The sequence below is a fragment of the Chlorocebus sabaeus genome, chromosome 12 (genome assembly GCF_047675955.1).
Source record: "Chlorocebus sabaeus isolate Y175 chromosome 12, mChlSab1.0.hap1, whole genome shotgun sequence".
Lineage (NCBI taxonomy): Eukaryota > Metazoa > Chordata > Mammalia > Primates > Cercopithecidae > Chlorocebus > Chlorocebus sabaeus.
The window spans coordinates 103,884,913-103,911,322 of NC_132915.1; the positions used below are offsets into that span (position 1 = coordinate 103,884,913).

Below are 26,410 nucleotides of genomic sequence, written 5' to 3' on the forward strand. Positions count from 1 at the left end.
TGGGGGCGAGACCAGGCCAGGCCTGCTGGACTGGTTGCACGTCTCCTTGGTGACGAGACGCTTGGCCCGGAAGTGGGCGGTGCTTCTGGCGGGGCGGGGCATCTCTGTGACGCTAGGGGCTGGGCCTCGATGGCGAAGCCCAAGCGGCTCCCGGGGGGGTTTGAACTGGCCAATGGGCGAGCTGCCGACCGGGTGTCGGAAAAGGAGGCGGAAGCCGGGAGGAGCCGCCGCCAGAGCCAGACTGCATCCGCCGCGGCGTCTCCATGGCACGACCCTGGCCTCCGACTTCAACGACTTCATAAGGCGGCGTTTCTGGGCTCAGCCGTGTCGCTTCTGGTGAGAGGCCGCCGGCAGGCGGGATCCAGCGCGCTCCGGGGCACCGCGGGCGAGACCGTCGCCTTCGTACTCCCGGCGCGGTCGGCCCCGCGGGGCCGTCGGGTCCTGCGTTCCCCGCCGCGTCGCGCTCGTCCCCCTCCTGTCAGAACCTGGGCCCCCGCCACGCCCACCGGCACGGGGCCTCTCCTCCTCCCGCTAACGGGCGGCCGGCCGCCTCCTTCCTCTCCTGGCTACCGCGGGGCTCTGCCCCTCTTCTGCCGCCCGCGGGCAGGGCTTCGCCTTTCTCTCTATGGGCAGAAACCGGTACCCTCCTGCCTGCTGGTGGGTGGCCGTCCCTTCTCTCCGCCGACACAGGCTGTCCCTCGCTCTGCTGCCCGCCGGCGGCCTGGCCCCGACCGCCTCGTCCTCTCCGCGGGCCTCCACACGGCAGTCACTTGCCCGCCCTCCGTAGGCAGCGCTGTCCCCCGGGCACCGTCTCCGGGTCGCCAGGGCCCTCGCCCGCGGGGGTCCCGTCCGCCCCCTCCCAGCCCGGTGTCTAACCTGCGTAGAACTCGGTTGTTCGGTTTTCCCTCGCGGCGGGGCGCCCGGGCTCCGCGCCTCCCTCTTTCAAACACTATTGGTCCTCTCGGGCACCTGTTCTTCCGGGAACGCCCCTTCTCCTAGGAGACAGTTGTCAGACCCCGCCCCAGCATCCCCGCTGCTCCCTGCGCGGTTCCGGCCCTCTGGGGCCCACTTGGGGCCGAGCGGTTCTCACCTGCCCTCTCCGCACGTCCGCCGGCGCCTCAGGTTTCCCCCGGTAGCCACCGGGCGTCCTCCGCGTGGGGCCCGGGCGCGGTGGTACTTTCCCTCGCCGTTCTGCCCCGTCTCCTCCCCTTCCTTCCCTCTGTCCCCAGGTCGCTCAGCCTCTCCTATCTCCCCCTACTTTGGCAGGACAGTTGCTGTGCGACTTGGACAGTAGAGGAGCGCCTCCCAAGTTTTCATCCAACTGCCAACCCCAAAGCTTCCACCCTTCTCCCCTCAGAGAGGACGTTTGATGCCGGGCCCCTTGAGAGGCTCATTGACAAGCCCGCCCCTCTGGGTCCCCCTGAGCAGAGCCTGCTGACCCAATTGCCCACCTTTGCGGCTTTGATGCCTAGCCATGTCCGCCTCATCCTCAGGCGGCTCCCCCAGGTACTGCCGATGTGGGAGGCGCCTGCGCCGGAGGGCAGGGAAAGGTGGCCAGCGGTCCCCAGGGCAGGCTCGCCTGAGGCTTCCAGCTTTCTCATTGTGTTTGCTGAAAGTCTGGACCAAAACATTTAAAAATCATTTTTAAAGGGAAGGGGGAACGAAATGTATACACAATCCTAGCTCTACCTCCCTCGCTCCTTCCCTCCCAAATGTCACAGCTTCCTGGAAGCAAACAGGGTCACTCTTGTTGTCTTAATAGAGTACTAGGTTCAGAGCCTTTTTGAAGGGAGTCGAGGTGTAAATAAATAACATGTAGGAGGTGGATGTGGCAGTTAGTAAGATGATGGAATCCAGGTGGTTTGACAAGAAACCCACTGAGAGATTTCCCTAAACTATTGGCTTTATGTGAACAATGTTCTGAATGATAAGGGCAAAAAGCCTGTCTTCTCAGTTTTGGTATTCCTTGGCTAAAGGATCAGTAGAGCGCTCTGTCTCTCTCTCTGTATACATATATACATATTCCCTCTTTTTTTTTTTTTTTTTTTTTTTTGAGACAGTGTCTTGCTCTGTCGCCCAGGCTGGAGTGCAGTGGCCGGATCTCAGTTGACTGCAAGCTCCGCCTCCCAGGTTTACGCCATTCTCCTGCCTCAGCCTCCCGAGTAGCTGGGACTACAGGCGCCCGCCACCTCGCCCGGCTAGTTTTTTTGTATTTTTTAGTAGAGACGGGGTTTCACAGTGTTAGCCAGGATGGTCTCGATCTCCTGACCTGGTGATCCGCCCGTCTCGGCCTCCCAAAGTGCTGGGATTACAGACTTGAGCCACCACGCCTGGCCATTCCCTCTTTTTAAAATCAGGATGTAATACACATACAGCAAAACGCATACCACAGTGCTCAAGTATTTTTTCCTTGCATTTTTATATTGCATTATTTTCCTCAAGTACTTGTAGAGAGGGCATGATGGTAATTTGGGACCGCCCCGTCTCTGCCCCACCCTCCCTGCCACCCCCTGGTTGCTCAGCCTCTCTGATCTCTCCCCACTTTGGGGGCCAGGTGCGGTGGCTCATGCCTGTGCAATCCTAGCACTTTGAGAGGCCGAGGTGGGTGGGTCACCTGAGGTCAGGAGTTCGAGACCAGCCTGACCAACATGGTGAAACCCCGTCTCTACTAGAAATATAAAAAATTAGCTGGGCATGGTGGCACACGCCTGTAATCCCAGCTACTCAGAAGACTGGGGCAGGAGAACTGGAGAATTACTTGAACCTGGGAGGCGGAGCTTGCAGTGAGCAAAGATTGGGCCACTGTACTCCATCCTGGGCGACAGAGTGAGACTCCATCTCAAAAAACAAAATGGCAGTGAGATGGATCAGATGGTAATTCCATGTCCCTTCCTATCCTGGAGTTCTTGGATGTACTGCTGAAGATTTTGGAGCAAATTAAACTTTTAAACTTTTGCTCTCTTTTTTTTTTTTTTTTTTTCTGTCTTTGCAGATCTGGTGATGAGGCTGTACAGTATATGTGTAAGCAATGTGAATTACACATGGCATTACAAAAAAATCCCCTGCTGCTTAGGAGTTTAAAGGATAGGAAGTGGAATATTTTGGGAAATAGATACTTTTTTATTCTCTTAGGGGAATATTTGAGCCTTAATTTGATGAGTGTGCATTACAGTGACTTCTCGTGCCTGAGCCTAATGCTTTTTGAAAAAAATTCTTTTTCTTTTTTGTTGTTGTTTTGAAACAGGGTCTCCCTCTGCCACCTAGGCTGGAGTGCAGTGGCGTAGTCACGGCTTACTGCAGCTTCCACCTCCCAGGCTTAAGTGATTCTCCCACCTCAGCCTCCCAAGTAGCTGGGACTATAGACATGCGCCACCACGCCCAGCTAATTTTTCTGTTTTGTAGAGATGGGGTCTTGCCATGTTGCTCAGGCTGGTCTCAAACTCCTGCGCTCAAGCAATTTGCCTGCCTTGGCCTCCAAAAGTGTTGGAATCACAGGCATGAGCCATGGCTTGTGGCCACTAATGCTCTATTTTTGTCATTCACTCACTCCATCTTTCTCCAGGACCGCCTCTGCTCTAGGTACTGTCCTGGGTGCTTCTACCCTCGGCCAAACCAGCACCTTGGCTGTGTTCATGTGCTGCTTGCTTTTTGTCATCTGACAGGCTGTCAGCCTGGCTTTTCAGTAAGGGTCATAATACATGTGATGTGACGATATGTTACAAGTCCAGCCTGCAAATGCCCATCACCCTATTTCCATCCCACCATAGTCAGTGTGTAATTTCATGAGATCTAAAACATAAGAGAGCCCTAGTTTTCTGCTTACAATCTGGTTCTTGTGCCTGGGTGCAGGTTTCCATCGTGTGGGAAGAACGGAGTAACGAGTCTCACGCAGAAAAAGGTTTTGAGAGCACCTTGTGGCGCACCCAGTGTAACTGTAACGGTAGGTGATGCACTCACGTAGCAGCCCTCTTTGGTCACCCTGCTAAAAATGCTTCTGCACACCATTTCCAGGAGATGCCTTACCCTGCTGGGCACCATCGCCGCCCAGTTGCTCTGCTAGGTGCTGTTATGCATAGCCTGCTGATTTTTTTTTTTTTTTTTTTTTTTTTGAGACGGAGTCTCGCTCTGTCGCCCAGGCTGGAGTACAGTGGCCGGATCTCAGCTCACTGCAAGCTCCGCCTCCCGGGTTTACGCCATTCTCCTGCCTCAGCCTCCCGAGTAGCTGGGACTACAGGCGCCCGCCACCTCGCCCGGCTATTTTTTTGTATTTTTTAGTAGAGACGGGGTTTCACCGTGTTAGCCAGGATGGTCTCGATCTCCTGACCTCGTGATCCGCCCGTCTTGGCCTCCCAAAGTGCTGGGATTACAGGCTTGAGCCACCGCGCCCGGCCATCCTGCTGATTTTTAATTATGATAATTTTTGTCTGCGGTAAGGCTGCCGGGTGTGAGGAAATTGTCTTAGACGTATTCTTCCAGCCAAATCCTAAAATCTTGAGATTTTTAAAATAAAGAAAGGAAAAGAAAAAGATGAGGAAAAAAAAAAGGTTAAAGAATGGGGGAAAGGATAAGAGTTGAGGGGTTTATAGCTGTGGTTCTGCCTTGCTCATGTTTTCTTTAGAATCTAGACAACCTTCTCATCCTTAGGATTTCCTCCATCTTTCTGTTTTCATGGTCTTTGATCTGCCTGCTGTCTGATTTATTCTGCACCCTGAGCATTTTCTGTGTTTCCCACGCCAATCTGCATGCCCACTTGAGATCACTGTGTAGAAGGATCCACCTGCTTTCCGCTGTGCTTCACTAAATCCAAGGAGGAGCTGTGCATTCCAGCAGGTTTAGAGGAGATCCAGCCCTGAGGACCCTGGGGCCCGCGTCTGGAATCTGTTCTAGAACGGGTGGGTCTTACAGACCCTCTCTTGAGTGGACCAGAATCTCCCTGGTGGTCTTCTGCTGGGATCTCTGCAGGAACCTGCTGAATGATACTCCCGCCTTGCTGCCTGCCTGCATGCCAGTAGTTGGTAGCTGTCCTGCTCGCTTGCTGGCTAGGCTTTTTGGTGGCCCCCAGAGGCTATGAGCTCTGTTTTTATGCCCAGTTTACTCATCCACAGATCAACCATTTTTGTGTTGTCCTCCCCCACCTGCCAGAAGCCAACCATGAAGGACCGCTCTTCAACTCCCCCCTTACATGTTCACGTGGATGAGAACACCCCTGTCCACGTCCACATAAAAAAACTCCCGAAACCATCAGCGACCAGCAGCCAGGTAGGAGCATGCCAGTGGGGTGAGGTAGCAGCTGTGGATCTGGGTGATCCTGCTAAGCCCAGCCTTCTCGCACTGTGACTCCAAAGGTTTGGGAGACAAACATACTCTTTCGGAGGCCGGTTTCCTGGTTAGAAGGTAGGCAGGCCTGTCATCCAGGAGCAGCAGCAGCAACATTAGTCAGAAGAGGAACTCTGCCAGTTGGAGAGGGATGTCACTAGCATGGCACCATGGCCAGCTGGGTGTGGAAGTGACCCTGGATTTGTCCCTTTCCACAGAAATCTCACAAGCGAGGAATGAAAGGGGACACTGTGAATGTGCGGCGGAGTGTCCGGGTGAAAACCAAGGTACCTTGGATGCCCCCTGGAAAATCATCTGCCCGGCCCGTGGGATGCAAGTGGGAGGTAGGCTCACCCTCGCCCAGGCTTTTCTTCTCGGACTGCTCAGATCCTAGCAGGCCTCAGCCTCGGTATGATTCAGGGTCAGCTGTAGCTACTGGAATGTCCTAGCAGACCCCATTTACTGAGGGCCTTGCTAAACCCCGAAACTGTGTGAATAATCTTCTTGAGTTCTTATGACACTGCTGTGTGGGAAGTCCTGCTGTCCCAGTGCAGAGATGAGGAACCAGGCCTCAGAGAGAAGTGATTTTCCCAGAGTCACAGAGAAGGTAGCAGAGCTGGAGTTAAGATTCTTTCTAGAGGCAGTACTCTTAGCCTCTCTGCTTTGCATGTGAGGAGCCACATCACATGTCATGTCTTGTCTTGTCTTGTCTTTCTGTTTTTTTTTTTTGTTTTTTTTTTTTTTCCCGAGACAGAGCCTTGCTCTGTTGCCGAGGCTGGAGTGCAGTGGCATGATCTTGGCTCACTGCAACCTCCACCTCCCAGGTTCAAGTGATTCTCCTGCCTCAGCCTTCTGAGTAGCTGGGACTACAGGCACCCGCCACCACTTCCGACTAATTTTTGTGTTTTTAGTAGAGATGGGGTTTCACCATGTTGGTCAGGCTGGTCTTGAACTCCTGACCTCAGGTGATCTGCCCACCTCGGCCTCCCAAAGTGTTGGGATTATAGGTGTGAGCTACCGCACCCAGCCTGTTTTTCTTATAGCTTATTACATTAGAAATCTTTTATACCAGCAGCGAAAAGAAAAAAAAAATAGAAATGAAAAACAAAAGTAACTTCTTGAAGTTTATAGTCATACCTCCTAGTTTTGACTCCTTGATTTACCAGACAAAGGAGACTCCTTTGTCTCCCTTAGAGATAAAGGGAGTATGGGGCCTTCTTAGGATTAAATGGAAACTGCTCTGACCAGTACAATAAATTACAAGGATTGAAATTAAAATGCTGCCTTACATTTTTTACTACAAACACTTCACTAATAATCAGTGAAATGTAAATTAAAAGGCACAGTATATATTTTTTTAAAACAAAAACAATGAGCTTTTTTCTTGAATGGAAAAAGTTTAAAAAATGACAACTATTTCCTGCCAGCAAGCATATGGGATATCAATGAATCTTTTTATTTTTATTTTTATTTTTTTGGAGATGGAGTTTCACTCTTGTTGCCCAGGCAGGAGTGCAGTGGCGCAACCTTGGCTCACCACAACCTCTGCCTCCTGGGTCAAGCGATTCTCCTGCCTCAGCCTCCTAAGTAGCTGGGATTACAGGCATGCACCACTATCCCGGTTAGTTTTGTATTTTTAGTAGAGATGGGGTTTCTCCATGTTGGTCAGGCTGACCTCGAACTCCCGACCTCGGGAGATCAGCTCACCTCGGGCTTCCACAGTGCTGGGATTACAGGTATGAGCCACTGCGCCGGGCTCAAATCTTTTAAAACATTTTTTATAGGACTGTGAACCTGATTTAACTGTTCTGGAGTCAGTTTGGCAGCCTCTGTCTAAACATTGATTCTGTAATTTTTTTTTTTTTTTTTTGAGACGGAGTCTTGCTCTGTCACCCAGGCTGGAGTGCAGTGGCCGGATCTCAGCTCACTGCAAGCTCCTCCTCTCGGGTTCACGCCATTCTCCTGCCTCAGCCTCCCGAGTAGCTGGGACTACAGACGCCCGCCACCTCGACCGGCTAGTTTTTTGTATTTTTTAGTAGGACGGGGTTTCACCGTGTTAGCCAGGATGGTCTCAATCTCCTGACCTCGTGATCCGCCCGTCTTGGCCTCCCAAAGTGCTGGGATTACAGGCTTGAGCCACCGCGCCTGGCCACTTCTGTAATTTTTTTTTTTTTTTTTTTTTGAGACGGAGTCTTGCTCTGTAGCCCGGACTGGAGTGCAGTGGCCGGATCTCAGCTCACTGCAAGCTCCGCCTCCCGGGTTCCCGCCATTCTCCTGCCTCAGCCTCCCGAGTAGCTGGGACTACAGGCGCCCGCCACCTCGCCCGGCTATTTTTTTGTATTTTTAGTAGAGACGGGGTTTCACCGTGTTAGCCAGGATGGTCTCGATCTCCTGACCTCGTGATCCGCCCGTCTCGGCCTCCCAAAGTGCTGGGATTACAGGCTTGAGCCACCGCGCCCGGCCTACTTCTGTAATTTTTTATCTAGGAAGGTGTCCTAAAAATATCACAGAAGAGTACAGGGATTTTTTTGTTTTTGTTTTTTGAGACGGAGTCTTGCTCTGTCGTCCAGGCTGGAGTGCAGTGGCGCAATCTCCGCTCACTGCAAGCTCCGCCTCCCAGGTTCACCTCATTCTCCTGCCTCAGCCTCCCGAGTAGCTGGGACTACAGGCGCCTGCCACCACGCCTGGCTAATTTTTTTTTCCTAGTAGACACAGGTTTTCACCGTGTTAGCCAGAATGGTCTCGATCTCCTGACCTCATGATCTGCCCGCCTCCGCCTCCCAAAGTGCTGGGATTACAAGTACAGGGATTTTTTGTAGATTTTTTGCTATAGCATTGTTTGTAACAGAAAAATTGGAAGCAACCTAAATGTCCATCAGGAGACTGTTGGTTAAATTATAATACATCTGACTGGGTGTGGTGGGCTCACGCCTGTAATCCCAACACTTTTAGGAGGCCCAGGAGGGAGGATCGCTTGGGCCCAGGAGTTTGAGATCAGCCTGGGCAACATAGTGAGATCCTATCTCTACAAAAAATAAAAAATTAGTCAGGCGTGGTGGCATGCACTTATAGTTCCAGCTACTCAGAAGGCTGAGGTGGGAGGATCGCTTGAGCTGGGGAGGTTAAGGCTGCAGTGAGCCATGATCATGCCACTGCATAGCCTGTGTGACACAGTGAGACCCTGTCTCAAACAAAACAAAACAAAAGAGAAATATGATACATCCATACAATGGAATACCATGCAGCCGTGCAAAGACTGAGGTAGAGGCTGGTTGCCGTGGCTTATACCTGTGATCCCAGCACTTTGGGAGGCCAGGGCAGGAGGATCACTTGAGCCTAGGAGTTCAAGACCAGCCTGGGCAACACAACGAGATCCTGCCTCTACAAAAGAAAAAATTAGCTGAGTGTGGTGGCACGCACCTGTAGTCCTCCTAGTTACTTGGGGTGGGGAGGTTGAGACTTCAGTATGCTGTGATTATGCCACTGTACTGCAGACTGGGTTACAGAACAGGACCCTGTCTCAGGAACAAAAAGATTGAGACAGGTATTTATGCATGATAATGAAGCTTGGAGATGCACAACATATAACATTTGGCCGGCCCTATTTGTGAAGAAAAGGGACATCTGTGTCCATGTATAAACGCATATGTTTATATGTACAGAACGTTTTCTGGGAGAATATGCAAGGAGTGGTAAACAGTGATTGCCTCTGAGGTATGGCAAGGTTTAATACTTTGTTTTTATTTATTTATTTACTTTTTGAGACAGAGTCTTGTTTTATCACCCAGGCTGGAGTGCAGTGGCGCGATCTCTACCTCCTGGGTACAAGCGATTCTCCTGCCTCAGCCTCCCGAGTTGTTGGGATTACAGGCATGCATCACCACACCTGGCTAATTTTTGTATTTTTAGTAGAGACAGGGTTTTGCTATGTTGGCCAGGCTGGTCTCGAACTCCTGACCTCAAGTAACCCGCCCACCTCAGCCTCCCAAAGTGCTGGGATTACAGGCGTGAGCCACCACCACGCACAGCCAAAAATGCCTTCTTTTTTTTTTTTGAGACGGAGCCTTGCTCTGTCTTCCAGTCTGGTGTGCAGTGGCATGAACTCGGCTCACTGCAACCTCTACTTCCCGGGTTCAAGCGATTTTTCTGCCTCAGCCTCCTGAGTAACTGGGACTACAGGTGTGCGCCACCACGCCCGGCTAATTTTTCTTTTCTCTTTTTTTTTTTTTTCTGAGACAGAGTCTCGCTTTGTCGCCCAGGCTGGAGTGCAGTGGCGTGATCTCAGCTCACTACAAGCTCCATCTCCCAGGTTCACGCCATTCTCCTGCCTCAGCCCCCTGAGTAGCTGGGACTACAGGTGCCCGCCACCACACCAGGCTAATTTTTTGTATTTTTAGTAGAGATGGGGTTTCACCATGTTAGCCAGGATGGTCTCGATCTCCTGACCCGGTGATCCGCCTGCCTCAGCCTCCCAAAGTGCTGGGATTACAGGCGTGAGCCATTGTGCCCAGCCCAAAAATGCCTTTTAAAAAAGTAAAAAGCCTTGGTAGTTTTTGTTTTTCTGTTTTTGTTTTTTTGAGACAGAGTCTTGTTCTGTTGCCCAGGCTAGAGTGCAGTGACATGATCTTGGCTCACTGCAACCTCCATCTCCCGGGTTCAAGTGATTCTCCTGCCTCAGCCTCCTGAGTTAGCTGGCACTCAGGCATGCACTACCACACCCAGCTAGTTTTTGTATTTTTCGTAGAGGTGGGGTTTCAGCATGTTTGCCAGGCTGGTCTTGAACTCCTCTGATGTCAAGTGATCTGCTCGCCTTGGCCTCCCAAAGTGCTGGGATTACAGGCGTGAGCCACTGTGCCTGGCCTCCTTGGTAGTTTTCAAAGTACACATCACAGAGATGCTGCTATGAAAAATTTTCCTGTTGACGTGGGTTGCTAGGGGTAATAATCCCCTCTGGAAAGCATAATGCCACTTCCAGCCCCACAGCCAAATCCTAGAGATGGAAGGTCCCAGAGAGGTGGCCTGCCCAGGTTCTCTCGGCAGCTGAAACAGTAGCTGTCTTTTCTGCTTTCATTCTTGGGTCTGTCTGCCCCTTTCCACTTTCAAGTGGCTTCCTGTGACCCTGAGAGGCCCTAACTCAACCCTGTCCATCATGGACGGAAGGTGAATAGCCCCTGGAGGTGGAAGTTTGGGGAAGATATGGAAATGAAGACCAAAAGCTGCTCTATGCATGTGGGGTTCTTGTTTGATATCTTACAGCTCCTGGAATATAAGATCATCTTTGGAAGAAAGAAGGTCTAGGTTTTTTTCTAAAAGTGATCAGCCGGGCGTGGTGGATCACATTTGTAATCCCAGCACTTTGGGAGGCCAAGGCAGGCAAATCATGAGGTCAAGAGACTGAGACCATCCTGGCCAACATGGTGAAACCCCATCTCAACTAAAAATACAAAAATTAGCTGGGCATGGTGGCATGTGCCTGTAGTCACAGCCACTTGGGAGGCTGAGGCAGGAGAACTGCTTGAACCCTTTAGGCAGAGGTTGCAGTGAGCTGAGATCGCGCCACTGCACTCCAGCCTGGCAACAGAGCGAGACTCCGTCTCAAAAAAAAAAAAAAAAAAAGTTTTACTCAAATCTGGCTGCTGTTAAGTTTCAAAAACTTCTTGTTGAAAAGTACAGGCCCGGGAGCAATTACTCCTGTAATCCCAGCACTTTGGGAGGCCGAGGCAGGCAGATCACCTGAGGTCAGGAGTTCGAGACCAGCCTAGCCAACATGGCGAAACCCCATCTCTACTAAAAATACAAAAATTACCCTCGTGTGGTGGTCAGCGCCACTAATCCCAGCTGCACAGAAGGCTGAGGCAGGAGAATTGCTTGAGCCTATGAGGCGGAGGTTGCAGGGAGTCAGGATCACGCCCCTGCACTGTAGCCTGGGCAATAAAGTGAGTCTCCATCTCAAAAAAAAAAAAAAAAAGGAAAAATGAAAAGGGGATGGGCCGGGCCTAGTGTCTCACGCCTGTAATCCCAGCACTTTGGGAGGCTGAGGCAGGCGGTTCATCTGAGCTCAGGAGTTGGAGACCAGCTTGGACAATGTGATGAACCATACCTCTACCAAAAATACAAAAAATGAGTCTGGTGTGGTGGTGTGTGCCTGTGGTCCCAGCTACTTGGGAGGCTGAGGTGTAAGGATTGCTTGATCCTGAGAGGCGGAGGTTGCAGTGAACCAAAATTGTGCTACTGCACTCCAGGCTGGTTGACAGAGTGAGACCCCATCTCAAAAAAAAAAAAATGGAAAAGTGCAGGGACGTACACCCATCAGAAGTATATTGCTCCATGAATTTTCACAAACTGAAGTTACCTGTGTAACAATCACCCAGCATCCTAGAAGCTGCCCCTGTCTTTTATCTATGTCACTGCCTCCCAATCACAAGGAGTAACTAGTCACACTTTCTCCTATATATATATTTTTTGTCATTTTATTTTATTTTATTTATTTATTTATTTATTTATTTATTTATTTTTGAGACGGAGTCTCGCTCTGTCGCCCAGGCTGGAGTGCTGTGGCCCGATCTTAGCTCACTGCAAGCTCCGCCTCCTGGGTTCACGCCATTCTCCTGCCTCAGCCTCCTGAGTAGCTGGGACTACAGGTGCCCACCACCTCGCCTGGCTAGTTTTTTGTATTTTTTTTAGTAGAGACAGGGTTTCACCGTGTTAGCCAGGATGGTCTCGATCTCCTGAGCTCGTGATCCGCCCGTCTCGGCCTCCCAAAGTGCTGGGATTACAGGCTTGAGCCACCACGCCCGGCATTTTTTGTCATTTTAAAAAATAAATAGTCATGTATCAATTAACAATGGGGATATATTCTGAGAAACGTGTTGTTAGGCACTTTCATCATTGTGTAAACATCATAGAGTGTACTTACACAAACAGATGGGTAGAGCCTGCTCCACACCTGGGCTGTGTGGTGTAGTCTGTTGCTCCTAGGCTGCAGACTTCTGCAGCATGATGCCATACAGAATACTGTATGGCAACTGTAACACAATGGTAAGTATTTACATATTGAAACATAGTAAATATAGAAAAGGTACGGTAAAAATAAGGTGTTTTGGGACCACTGTCATATACGGTAAAAATACGGTGTTTTGGGATCACTGTCATATATGCAGTCCATTGCTGATTGAAATGTTACATGGCACATGACTGTTTATACATTTTCCTTTTTTTGTCCTTTTAAGTATTAAAAGTAACTTTTCTTCTAAAAGCAATATATATATATAGCTGGATGTGGTGGCTCATACCTGAAATCCCAGCACTTTGGGAGGCTGAGGTGGGCTTATCAGGTGTTCAAGACCAGCCTGGCCAACATGGTGAAACCCCACCCCTACTAAAAATACAAAAATTAGGGCCGGGCGCGGTGGCTCAAGCCTGTAATCCCAGCACTTTGGGAGGCCGAGACGGGCGGATCACGAGGTCAGGAGTTCGAGACCATCCTGGCTAACACGGTGAAACCCCGTCTCTACTAAAAAATACAAAAAACTAGCCGGGCGAGGTGGCGGGCGCCTGTAGTCCCGGCTACTCGGGAGGCTGAGGCAGGAGAATGGCGTAAAAACCCGGGAGGCGGAGCTTGCAGTGAGCTGAGATCCGGCCACTGCACTCCAGCCTGGGCGATACAGCGAGACTCCGTCTCAAAAAAAAAAAAAAAAAAAAAAAAAAAATTATCTGGGTATGGTGGTGGGCACCTGTAATCCCAGCCACTTGGGAGGCTGAGGCAGGAGAATCGCTTGATGAACCCAGGAGGCAGAGTTTGCAGTGAGCCAAGATTGTGCCATTGCACTCTAGCCTGGGCAACAAGAGCAAAACTCTGTCTCCAAAAAAAAAAAAAAGCCAAAAAAAAAAAAAAGCAATATATGGCCAGGCACGGTGGCTCACTCCTGTAATCCCAGCACTTTGAGAGACTGAAACAGGCAGATCACTTGAGGTCAGGAGTTCGAGAACAGCCTGGCCAACATGGTGAACCCCCATCTCTTTACTAAAAATACAAAAATCAGCCGGGCATGGTGGAAGGCGCCTGTAATCCCAGCTAGTCGGGAGGCTGAGGCAGGAGAATCGCTTGAACCTGGGAGGCGGAGGTTGCAGTGAGCCGAGATCGCATCACTGTACTCCAGCCTAGGTGATGGAGTGAGACCCTGTCTCAAAAAAAAAAAAAAAGTGTTTACATCTTTGCATAAAGTTTCCTGAAGCATACATGCATTTAAAAATATTTTTAAAAATATTTAAAAAGCTGGGACTACAGGTGCCTGCTACCATGCCCAGCTCGGGCGTGATCCGCCTGCCTCAGCCTCCCAAAGTGCCGGGATTACAGGCGTGCACTGTGCCTGGCCCCTAAAATATTTTTTTAATTTTTTTTTTTATTTTTATTTTTTTCTTGAGATGGAGTCTCACTCTGTTGCCAGACTGGAGTGCAGTGGCGCAATCTTGGCTCACTGCAACCTCCACCATGTTGGCCAGGCTGGTCTCGATCTCTTTTTTTTTTTTTTTTTTGAGACGGAGTCTTGCTCTGTAGCCCGGGCTGGAGTGCAGTGGCCGGATCTCAGCTCACTGCAAGCTCCGCCTCCCGGGTTCACGCCATTCTCCTGCCTCAGCCTCCGGAGTAGCTGGGACTACAGGCGCCCGCCACCTCGCCCGGCTAGTTTTTTGTATTTTTAGTAGAGACGGGGTTTCACCGTGTTAGCCAGGATGGTCTCGATCTCCTGACCTCGTGATCCGCCCGTCTCGGCCTCCCTAAGTGCTGGGATTACAGGCTTGAGCCACCGCGCCCGGCTCGATCTCTTGACCTCCTGATCCACCCGCCTCGGCCTCCCAAAGCTAAAATTTTTTTTATACTGATGTATTCAAAAAAGTATTTTCCAGGTATTGTACCATGTGCATTTATAATATTTTTCTATATCATCAAAATAACAATGATTACTCCTAAGAGCATTTCTTGATATCATACAATATCTGGTCCTTTTTCAAATTTACCCACTTGTTTCTAAAATACCTTTTCAGCAGATTAATGTACCTTTGTAACTAATCTACTATCAGGTATTCATATTCATCTAAAAGACTTTTGACATATTTCATTTCTACTCTAGGTATAAAAAAAAGTATTGCCCTAAACTTTTGCCAACTTTGGGTATTAATATTTTTGCCGATTTGCTATATCATTTCTTTATTAGTCTTGTCATTGTTAGAGACAGGGTTTCTCTCTGTCACCCAGGCTGGCATGCAGTGGTGCTATCATAGCTCACTGCAGTCTTGAACTCCTGGACTCAAGGAATCCCCTGCCTCAGCCTCCTGAGTAGTTGGGACCACAGGCGGCATGCACCACTACACCCACCTGATTTTTTTTTTTTTTGAGACGGAGTTTCGTTCTTGTTGCCGAGGTTGGAGTGCAATGGCGCGATCTCGGCTCACTGCAACCTCTACCTCCCGGTTTCAAGCGATTCTCCAGCCTCAGCCTCCTGAGTAGCTGAGGTTACAGGCATGCACCACCATGTCCGGCTAATTTTGTATTTTAGTAGAGACGGGGTTTCACCATGTTGGTCAGGCTGGTCTCGAACTCCTGACCTCTGGTCATCCACTCGCCTCAGCCTCCCAAAGCGCTGGGATTGCAGGTGTGAGCCAATGTGCCCAGTGCCAGCTAATGTTTTTTACTTTTGTAGAGACAAGTTCTCGCTATGTTGCTGAGGCTGGTTTTGGCTTCCCGCCTTGGCCTCCCAAAATACTGACTTTACAGGATATCCAGCCTATGTTCTTTATTTTAAACATAACATTGTAACCCAGGCTTTTAATTTTGATGTTGGGAATTCTCCAACACCATCACTTAAACATGGATAGGTGATGTTCCATCACGAGGATTCAGAGTATGGTTCTTCCTGGGGCCTCCAAGTTAGCTGTTACAGCTTTTCCTGTCTAATCAGTAAATAAGCCTCCCGTGGTGGAACTCATGGTCAAGGTTCTGCCCTCTGAGTTCATTTGTTTCTCCCTCTTCTACATCAGAATCCACCTCATTGCCTGGAGATCACGCCACCATCTTCAGAAAAGCTGGTCTCAGTGATGCGGTTAAGTGACCTCTCTACAGAAGACGATGACTCAGGTCACTGTAAAATGAACCATTATGATAAGAAGATTGATAGTCTAATGAATGCGGTTGGTTGTCTGAAGTCTGAGGTGAGGGAGGTAGGGGGCTGGGACAGCTAGTACCCTGAGGATGTGCAGGAGCACCCAGGTGGATTTCCTGCCTGGTCCCTTAGCCTGCCTCTGCAGGCCTTCTGACCTCCTCTGCAGGGTTGTCCTGGGCTTCAGGTGCCTGCCCGGGGAGGTAGCTGGGGCAGCATGGGATCCCATCCCACCAACAAGGGCCCTCTCTATTGAGCATGTAGCTGTCCTGGTGCTCTACATGGGTGGTCTGATCTGACTTTTTAAAACAGCATGTGAAGCCAGTGGTGGTATTGTCTTCATTATAGAGATGAAACACCTGGGAAACTAGGGCCTGTGCCTTCCACTTTATATAAAGTTTAACAAAAACAGGCTGGGCACGGTGGCTCATGCCTGTAATCCCAGCACTTTGGGTGGCTGAGGCAGGTGGATCACCTGAGGTCAGGAATTCAAGACCAGCCTGACCAACATGGTGAAACCTCATCTCTACTAAAAATACAAACAAAACTTAGCGGGCATGGCGGCGTGTGCCTGTAATCTCAGCTACTCAGGAGGCTGAGGTGGTAGAATCGCTTGAACCCAGAAGCCAGAGTTGCAGTGAGCCAAGACGCGCGATTACACTCAGCCTGGGCAACAGAGAGAGACTCTGTCTCAAAAAAAAAAAAAAAAAAAAAAAATTAACAAAAACAAAGCCCCGAAGAGGCCAAGGAAGTGTCTCCTCAGTTGCTGTGCTGTTTCTTGGGGTGGGATATGGCAATGAAATTGGAAATAGAACCTGGAAGTCCAAGGTCCCCAACTAGGAAGTTGGCAGAGTTGTCATTAAAATCCAGGCCTTGGGCTTGGATTGCTATCTCAACATATGTCTTCCCTGCTAACACAACCTGTGTCTTTCATCCTCCACCCGGTACTTGAGGTCCAGAAAACCTCCTGGAGAACCTAGGGCAGGCTGCCTGGCAATAGGCCCTTCTTGACTGGGTGCGGTGGCTCACGCCTATAATCCCAGCATTTTGGAAGACTGAGGAGGGCAGATCACTTGAGGTTAGGAGTTCAAGACCAACCTGGCCAACATGGTGAAACCCGTCTCTACTAAAAATACAGAAATTTGCCGGGCATGTTGGCACACGCCAGTAATCCTAGCTACTTGGGAGGCTGAGGCACGAAAATCTGTTGAACCTGGGAGGCGGCGGTTGCAGTGATCTGAGATCATGCCACTGCACTCCAGCCTGGATGACAGAGCGAGACCCTATCTCAAAAGAAAAAACAAAAAAGCCCGTCTTCCCCTATAACTCAAAAGTGCAGGAGCCTTGTTGTGATGTCTCTCCTCCTATGGTGTGCCAGCCAAACCACGGTTTGCAACCTGGCTTTGTTCCCAACCCACAAGTCACTGGGGCTCTCTCTACTGAGCTTCCTCATCTACAAAAAGAGAATCAGCACTGCAGCCACTTTGAGGCATTTCCATTGAGGGCATTTGGAAGCTATGGAAAGGATGTATTTTAGTGAATTTATTTAGCCAGGCACGGTGGGTCACGCCTGTAATCCCAGCCCTTTGGGAGGCCAAGGCAGGTGAATCCCAGGAGAGTCAGTCTTCATGTCAGTTAACTGAGATTGCACCCATAAGGCCCTGACATGCAGCCTGTGTAGTTCTCAATTGGGGGCCCCTTATTTTATTTATTTATTTATTTATTTATTTATTTAATTTATTTTTGAGATGGAGTCTCGCTCTTGTCGCCCAGGCTGGAGTGCAGTGGGCACGATCTCGGCTCACTGCAACCTCTGGCTCCCAGGTTCAGGTGATTCCATCCTGCCTCAGCTTCCAGAGTAGCTGGGATCATAGGCACGCGCCACCACATCTGGCTAATTTTTAGTAGAGACAGGGTTTCACCATGTTGGTCAGGCTGGTCTTGAACTCCTGACCTCAAGTGATCCACCCACCTTGGCCTCCCAAAGTGCTGGGATTACAGGCGTGAGCTACCATGCCCAGCCGGGGCCTTATTTTCGTCCAGTGCATTGAGCTTAGCAATGTGGCATAGAGGAAGGACCTCCCCTCAGTGGCTCCTGCCTGGGTCCCCCTGCACAGGTCAAAATGCAGAAGGGTGAGCGCCAGATGGCCAAAAGGTTCCTGGAGGAGCGGAAGGAAGAGCTGGAGGAGGTGGCCCACGAACTGGCCGAGACTGAACATGAGAACACGGTGCTGAGGCACAACATCGAGCGCATGAAGGAGGAAAAGGACTACACCATGTAAGGCGGCGCCTGCCCTGCCCCCGCTGATCTATTCCTCCCTGCTAGGCTGCCCTGAGCGCTGGGCAATAATGGAAAGCAACGGAGGGGGTGGGCATAGGCACTGTGCCTGTGCCCTGGAGCCTGTTCAACAGTCACACAGTTAATTACAGTTAATTACCTGATTGTGCTTATGATTTGTACTATGAGAGAAAGGGAGGACCCTGTGGATTGCGTTGTGGGGCTGGGTAGCAGGGAACTCTTTCTGGAACAAGTGATATTTAAGGGGCGTCCTGCAGGGTGGTTAAGTGTTCGGCAGGTGGGTGCTGGGGAAGAAAGCACGCTACTCAGTGGGAACTTCTTAGGCGAAGGCCCCAAGGTGGGAAGGTATTTGTAGCTGAGAAATGGAAAGCAGGCCAGAGTGGGTGGGCAGAGGATAAGGGGGCCACACAGGTTGGCAGGGGGTCAGCTCTCAGCAGCCATTTGGAGGCATTTCCATTGAGGGCATTTGGAAGCCATGGAAAGGATTTAGTTTAGTTAGTTAATTTATTTAGCCAGGCGCGGTGGCTCACGCCTGTAATCCCAGCCCTTTGGGAGGCCAAGGCAGGTGAATCACAAGGTCAGGAGTTCAAGACCAGCCTGGCCAACATGGCGAAACCCCGTCTCTACTAAAATTACAAAAAATTAGCTGGACTTGGTGGCGGGTGCCTATAATCCTAGCTACTCGGGAGGCTGAGGCAGGAGAATTGCTTGATCCTGGGAGGTGTCTCAAAATTTTTGAGATGGAGTCTCACTCTGTCATCCAGGCTAGAGTGCAGTGGCGTGATCTTGGCTCACTGCAGTCTTCACCTCCTTGACTAAAGCAATCCTCCTGCCTCAGCCTCGCAAGTAGCTGGAATTACAGGTGCCCACTACCATGCCTGGCTAACTTTTGTATTTTTAGTAGAGATGGGGTTTCACCTGTTGGCCAGGCGGCTATCTATAACACCTGATCTCAAGTGAACTGCCCGCCTCAGCTTCCCAAAGTGCTGGGATTACAGGCGTTAGCCACTGTACCCAGCCTACAGCCACGGAAAGGTTTTAAAAGCAGGGAGGTGGCCTGACTAGCTTTGGCTCCAGTGTAGAGAAGAGATAGAAGGGCTCAAAAGCATATCTGAAGATGGTGGGTAGGAGGCGTGACAGTGGTGGCTGTTTGAGAGAAAGAGGGCCACAGGTAGTTAATGTCTCCTGGTGTGGAGGCCCTGGTCTGGTGCCTAGGCAGATGTAACTTCTGGCCCTGCTTCTTTCTGAAGGCCACTCAGGCCAGAAGGGCTGTCCCTGCCCCCTCCCCCACTTTTCCCTGACCAGAGGTGAGCCCCCTAGGGCATTGTGAGGCAAGCCTTGGAGCTCTGGGCATGCGGGGGCCTGGGAGGGCTCACAGAGCCCTGTCTTTCTGGCCCCAGACTTCAGAAGAAACACCTACAACAGGAGAAGGAGTGCCTCATGTCCAAGCTGGTGGAGGCTGAAATGGACGGGGCTGCGGCTGCCAAGCAGGTCATGGCCTTGAAGGATACCATCGGGAAGCTGAAAACGGTAGGTGGCAGGTGGGAGGACCCCAGCCATGGAACTGGCCCAGGGAGGGGGCAGCTGCAGGCTGGGCAGGGTCTTTACGCGTCATCAGGCAGACTTTATGACATCTTCAGGCTGGGGGAGGGCATGCTTAACTAGGCCTCCACCCACCACTCTCACTTCCCAGTCCTTGACCCTTGAAGATGACCTCTGGTCACCAGGGCCTCTAAGGAGACGTCATCATGGGTCACCTGGGATCACAGTGAGTCAAGGCATGTGGTTGATTCCTGCAAGTATCAGCCACCAGGTCTTGTCATCCTGCTTTGCTTCCTCCAGGAAGTCTGCCCTGACTGTGCTCACCTGCACTGAGCCCTCCCACCCCTTTCTCCACCTTTGCTCGGAGCAGGCTTAGCTCCTGCTTGTCCCTTTAGGTCCACCGCCTCCAGGAAGCCTGCCCTTGATCACCTTGGCACCGTACACAGCCTGTTTCTCCTTGTCTGGGCTTTCTGGTACCAGCCCTCTTGAGTGCCCATGGGGCCTGCTTCTTCCCTTCTTCCCCTGCATCTGTAAGACTGCCTGCTTGTCTTCCAGGAGAAACAAATGACCTGCACGGACATCAACACCCTGACAAGGCAGAAGGAACTTCTCCTGCAGAAGCTGAGCACATTTGAGGAGACCAACCGCACCCTCCGAGACCTCCTGAGGGAACAGCACTGCAAAGAGGTGAGCTTGGGATCCAGCTCTGTCCCTCCAGCCCCGCATGCCCGTCCTCTGAGCCTTTCTCTTCGTCTGTAAAAAGAAAGTAAGATTGGTGCCCAACCTGAGAGGGCCTTAGAGAGATGTAATGAAATCATTCGCATGAAGTGCTCAGCCCCAGTAGACAAGCACCGTCTTAGATGGTGTTGAATCCGAGCCAGGAAGCACTGGAATGACCTTGAAAGTCAGGAGAGGGGCAGTGGGGAGTCAGGGAGGGGTTCAGCCCAGGGCAAAGGAAAGAGAGTTCCAGACTTGAGCTTTTTATTCGGTAGGAGAATGATTAATGGCTGGCCGACATACACCGTGTGGTCTCATTTTCTTAAAATATGTTCTCTGAGGCTGGGCGTGGTGGATGACTTGAGGTCAGGAGTTTGAGAACAGCCTGGCCAACATGGTGAAACTCCGTCTCTACTAAAAAAATACAAAAATTAGCCAGGTATGGTGGCATGTGCCTGTAATCCCAGCTATTTCGTAGGTTGAGGCAGGAGAATTGCTTGAACCCGGGAGGCGGAGGTTGCAGTGAGCTGAGATCGTGCCACTGCGCTCCAGCCTGGGTGACAGAGCGAGACTCCATCTCAAAAAAGAACGTTGTCTGGGCTGGGTGCAGTGGCTCATGCCTGTAATCCCAGCACTTTGGGAGACCAAGGCGGGCGGATCACCTGAGGTCAGGAGTTCGAGACCTGCCTGGCCAACGTGGTGAAACCTCATCTCTACTTAAATAATACAAAAATGAGCCTGGCGTGGTGGCAGACGCCTGTAATCCCAGCTACTCAGGAGGGTTAGGCCGGAGAATTGCTTGAACCTACGATGTGGAGGTCGCAGTGAGCCGAGATTGTGCCATTGCACTCCAGTCTGCGGGACAAGAGTGAGACTTTTCTTTAAAAAAAAAAGTTATCTGAGTATTATATGTTAGCAAATACAGTCGACCCTCTGTATCTGTGGGTTCCACATTTGTGGATTCAGCCAATTTGGACTGAAGATATTTGAAAAAAATTACATATTTACTGAACACGTATAGACTGTTTTTCTTGATATCATTCCCTGAATCATATAACAACTATTTACATAGCGTTTACCTTGTATGAGGTATTATAAATAATCTAGAGATGATTTAAAGTATGTGGGAGGAGGTACATAGGTATATACAAATACTGTGCCATTTTATATCAGGGATTAGAGCATCTTTGGATTTTGGTATCCACAGAATGTCCTAGAACCAGTCCTCCATGAATAACAAGGGATGACTGTGTTTCTTTTCTTATTTTGATTGTCAAATAAAAATTAATGATGTACAACATGTTTTGACATGTACACAATGTAGAATGGCTAAATCAAAGTAATCAACATATGCATTACGTCACATACTAAGATATTTGTGGTGAAAACACTTAAAATGTTCTCTTAGCAATTTTCAAGTATATGGATCAGTAACTATAGTCACCATGTTGAACAATTTCTCCTTGTCTAACTGAAATCTTACATCCTTTGACCAGTATTTCCCCAATGCCCCCCAATTCCATCTCTGGCAACTAGCATTTTCTGCTTCTGTGAGTTCGACTTCTTTTTTTTTTTCTTTTTTGAGATGCAGTCTTACTCTGTCACCCAGGCTGGAGTGCAGTGGCGCGATCTTGGTTCACGGCAACCTCCACCTCCCGGGTTCAAGTGATTCTCCTGCTTCGGCCTCCCAAGTAGCTGGGACTATAGGCGTGCACCACCATGCCTGGCTAATTTTTGTATTTTTAGTAGAGACGGGGTTTTGCCATGTTGGCCAGGCTGGTCTCGATCTCTTGACCTTGTCATTCACCCGCCTCAGCCTCCCAAAGTGCTAGGATTACAGGTGTGAGCTACCGTGCCCGGCCAAGTTCGACTTCTTTAAGTTCCACATACAAATGAAGTCATGTGGTCTTTCTGTGCCTGGTTTATTTCACTGAGTGTAATGTCCTCTAGTTTTTTGTATGTTGTGAAAGGATTTCCTATTTGAAGACTCAGTAGTATTCCATTGTGTATCTCTACTGTGTTTTCTTCATTCATCTGTTGATGGACACTTAGGTTGATTCCGTATCTTGGTGAATAATATATTAGCAAATATTTCAGAAAACACTGGCAGTATAAACGGTTGTCTTCCTGTTTGGTTCAAAGCAAAGAGATGACAATAGTCTCAAAATGCCAGTGCTAATGAAATGGTGACATTTTTCTTATTTTTGCTTTTTTTTTTTGAGAACGAGTTTTGCTCTTGTTGCCCAGGCTGGAGTGCAATGGTGTAATCTTGGCTCACTGCAACCTCCACTAACTGGGTTCAAGTGATCTTCCTGTCTCAACCTCCCTAGGATTACAGGTGCATGCCACCACACCCGGCTACTTTTTGTAGTTTTAGTAGAGACGGCGTTTCATCATATTGGTCAGGCTGGTCTTGAACTCCTGACCTCAGGTGATCCACCTGCCTCGGCCTCCCAAAGTGCTGTAATTACAGGCATGGGCCACCACGCCAAGCCCTGTTTTTTTTTTTTAAACATTGTCAACCTTATTTTTATCTTTATTATTTTTTTTTCTTGAGACAGAGTCTTGCTCTGTCACCTGGGCTGGAGTGCAGTGACACGATCTCGGCTCACTGAGACTTCCACCTGCTGGGTTCAAGCAATCCTCCTGCCTCAGCCTCCTGAGTAGCTGGGATTACAGGTGCATGCCACCATGCCCAGATAATGTTTGTATTTTTAGTAGAGACGAGGTTTCACCGCGTTGCCCAGGCTGGTCTTGAACTCCTGAGCTCAAGCAGTCTGCCTGCCTCCGCCTCCCAAAGTGCTGGGATTACAGGCATGCGCCACCACGCCCAGCCTTATCTTTAAAAATTAATATATTGGCTGGGTGCAGTGGCTCATGCCTGTAATCTCAGCACTTTTGAGAGGCCGAGGCAGGTGGAACATATGAGGTCAAGAGTTCGAGATCAGCCTGGCCAACATGGTGAAACCCTGTCTCTACTAAAAATACAAAAATGTGGTGGGCACCAGTAATCCCAACTAATCAGGAGGCTGAGGCAGGAGAATTGCTTGAACCCAGGAGGGGGAAGTTGCAGTGAGCCTAGATCGTACCACTATACCCCAGCCTGGGTGACACAGCGAGACTCTGTCTCAAAAAAAAAAACCCACTAATATATAAAATAAGGCCGAGTGTTGTGGCTCACATCTGTAATCCTCACACTCTGAGAGGCCAAGGTGGGAGAATTGCTTGAGGCCAGCAGTTTGAGACCAGCCTGGGCCACACAGTGAGACCTCATCTGTACAAAACATTTTAAATTTAGCCAGGTGTGGTGGCGCACACCTTTGGTCCTAGCTCTTCGGGAGGCTGAGGTGGGAGGATCTCTTGAGCCCTGGAGCTCAAGGCTACAGTGAGCTGTGATTGTGTCACTCAGGCTGAGTGACACAGTGAAAGTATCTAAAAAAAAAATTACATATGTATGTAAAACAAGTAATGTAAAGTGGTATACTCACTGCCCAGCTTTTTTTTTTTTGAGATGGAGTCTGGCTCTGTCGCCCCAGCTGGAGTGCAGTGGTGCAATCTCGGCTCACTGCAACCTCCCCTTCACGGATTCAAGAGATTCTCCCACCTCAGCCTCCTGAGCTGCTGGGATTACAGGTGTCAAACCCGGCTAATTTTTGTATTTTCAGTTGAGATGGGGTTTCATCATGTTGTCCAGCGTGGTCTCAAACTCCTGACTTCAGGTGATCCACCTGCCTCAGCCTCCCAAAGTGCTGGGATTACAGGCATGAGCCATTGCGCCCGGCCACTCACTACCAGCATTTTTTTTTTTTTTTTTTTTTGAGACGGAGTCTTGCTCTGTCGCCCAGGCTGGAGTGCAGTGGCCGGATCTCAGCTCACTGCAAGCTCCGCCTCCTGGGTTCACACCATTCTCCTGCCTCAGCCTCCCGAGTAGCTGGGACTATAGACGCCTGCCACCTCGCCCGCCTAGTTTTTTGTATTTTTTAGTAGGACGGGGTTTCACCGTGTTAGCCAGGATGGTCTTGATCTTGTGATCTCGTCATCCACCCGTCTTGGCCTCCCAAAGTGCTGGGATTACAGGCTTGAGCCACCGTGCCCAGCCAAAATGGGAGTGCATGCTGCATGGGCCGGGAATCGAACCCGGGTCTCCCGCATGGCAGGCGAGAATTCTACCACTGAACCACCCATGCTAGCTTTTAAAATAAGTGTCTACATAGTTGAATCCCTTTTGTGTGTCATTTTGCAATAACCTTGTCTCCCTCCCCTCAGAGGGAAACTTTATTAATTTTTTTGTTTGTTTTGATACAGAGTCTTGCTCTGTCACTCAGGCCGAAGTGGCATGGTCTCGGCTCACTGCAACCTCTACCTTCTGGGTTCAAGCGATTCTCCTGCCTCAACTTCCCGAGTAGCTGGGATTACAGGAGTGCATCACCATGCCTGGCTTATTTTTTGTACTTTTAGTAAAGGTAGGGTTTTGCTATGTTGGCCAGGCTGGTCTTGAACTTCTGACCTCAAGTGATCTGTCTGCCTTGGCTTCTGAAAGTGCTGCACTCCAGCCTGGATGACAGAACCAGATACTATCTCAAAAAGGGAAAAAAGCCGGGTGTGGTGGCTCACGCCTGTGATCCTAGCACTTTGGGAGGCTGAGGTGGGCAGATTGCCTGAGCTCAGGAGTTTGAGACCAGCCTGGGCAACACAGTGAAACCCCATCTTTACTAAAATAGAAAAAATTCACTGGCATGGTGGTACGCTCCTATAGTCCTACCTACTTGGGAGGCTGAGGCAGGAGAATCGCTTGAGCCTGGGAGGCAGAGGTTGCAGTGAGCTAAGATCACACCACTGCTCTCCAGCCTGGGTGACAAGAGTGAGACTCCATCTCAAAAAGGGGGGGGAAAAAAAGCCTCTTGCTCTAGCCAGTTTTCTCCTTTTTTGGTTTCGTAGCTTCTAACATCCTGGAGTCCCATCTTCAATTGGAGATGAAGGGTCAGCTAATTTGAATTCCCACCCAAAAGTGGTGTTTCCTGCTTAGTCCAGGCTCAGCTCCTTGGCGCCTGCCTGTGCTCAGGGCTGCCTCACCGTCTCAGTGTTTGCTGGGGAGTGCTCAGTGTGGTGGGGAACTGCTCTGGCTCTGGAGTCCGAATCAGCTCAGGGCCCAGTGCTGCCCCTTCCAGCTGTGTGGCCTCACTTGCCTTCACTTCTTCCAGACTCAGTCTCCTCCTCTGTGAGATGGGAGTGGTGATAGTGCATGGCTGTTAGAGTAGGGGGCTTTGGTGAGTTCATGCACATAGGATGGCAGAAGATTTGGGCAGTGGTTTCAGTGCCCCAGGGGAGGCCTGGAGGGCAGTGAGAACAGCCTCAGGTTCTGCATCTGTGGCCAAGCCTTTTGTCCCATGTTCTTTGCCTCTTGTTGCCAGAGAAACCATAATACTGTCTTTTATCAGTTGCTAGGTCCCCAGGAAACTTTGGGAACCAGAGCCCTTTTCTCTTGGCTTATGAAGGGGATGTGTGGGTCTGAGAGGGAAAGAGGGTGAACAAGATGTCCCTCCCTCAAGGGATACTTTGTTCAGGTGCCAAGGAAAAATAGGGACAGTCACAAAGACACAGCCCAGTGAGAAAATGGGCCAGGGTGGGACCAGGAAGTTCAGTCTAGAGTAAACCCAAATGACTCATGTGAGAGGATGCTAATCCTCACTGGTAATTAGAAAAGTGCAAATGAAACCATTTCGCAGGAGTGCTGTTGGCAGATACTGGCAACAGAGGCAGAGGTTGGCTGCTGCCTGGTGCTGGTGAGTCCTCCCATGTCCTGCTTGTAGCCCGGCGAATTGGTGCAGGCATTTTGCAAGGCATTTCAGCCACAAATCTCAGACCTTCTGACCTGGCCATTCCTCTTCTTGGTATCCCTAGAGAGGCACTTTGTATATGCCCAGCAACATCTATTGCTGCAGTGTTTGTAGTTGCAAAACATGGGAACGCCTCATTGTCCAGAGGTTGTGGGAGAGTTTAAAAATGGCAATGGCATATTAGAGACAGGGAGAGGTTCAACTTGCCATGGCACATTAGAGACAGAAAGCAGATCAGTGGTTGCTAGGGGCAGGAGTGGAAGGGAATGGGAATGGCTGCTTAATGGTGTAGGGTTTGTTTTTCGGATGATGAAAATGTTGTGGAGCTAGATAGTGGTGATGGTTGTAAGTATGATGAATGTACTAAATGCCACTGAATTTTACGCTTAAAAATGGTTAGCCAGGTGTGGTGGCGCACACCTGTGTTCCCAGCTACTGAGGAGGCTGAGGTGGGAGGATCACTTGAGTCCAGGATTTCAAGGTTGCAGTGAGCTATGATCCATGATCACAACATGTACTCCAGCTTGGGTGACAGAGCTAGACTG

At 50.0% G+C, this 26,410-nt stretch overlaps 1 protein-coding gene and 1 non-coding gene across 9 annotated transcripts in view; one reads left to right on the plus strand and one right to left on the minus strand.

Annotated features, from left to right (window-relative positions):
• The first annotated feature begins 86 nt into the window (after nucleotides 1-86).
• The window catches only part of ODF2 (outer dense fiber of sperm tails 2), a 47,257-nt gene continuing 20,933 nt past the window's right edge, over nucleotides 87-26,410 (plus strand). Inside the window, exons 1-9 of one of the 8 annotated variants that reach the window (XM_037994194.2) lie at nucleotides 233-336; nucleotides 1,267-1,506; nucleotides 3,850-3,940; nucleotides 5,106-5,259; nucleotides 5,535-5,660; nucleotides 15,352-15,522; nucleotides 17,588-17,748; nucleotides 19,170-19,299; nucleotides 19,867-19,998. In XM_037994194.2, coding sequence (XP_037850122.1) covers nucleotides 5,152-5,259; nucleotides 5,535-5,660; nucleotides 15,352-15,522; nucleotides 17,588-17,748; nucleotides 19,170-19,299; nucleotides 19,867-19,998 — 828 coding nt within the window. In that variant the 5' untranslated portion in view covers nucleotides 233-336; nucleotides 1,267-1,506; nucleotides 3,850-3,940; nucleotides 5,106-5,151. Of the gene's footprint in view, nucleotides 337-1,266; nucleotides 1,507-3,849; nucleotides 3,941-5,105; nucleotides 5,260-5,534; nucleotides 5,661-15,351; nucleotides 15,523-17,587; nucleotides 17,749-19,169; nucleotides 19,300-19,866; nucleotides 19,999-26,410 lie in introns of those variants that run through there. The other 7 variants (XM_037994192.2, XM_008006043.3, XM_008006044.3 and 4 more) reach the window with 7 other exon arrangements.
• On the minus strand, nucleotides 24,145-24,215 carry TRNAG-GCC (transfer RNA glycine (anticodon GCC)). The gene has a single exon. It is a non-coding gene; the product is annotated as a tRNA-Gly (tRNA).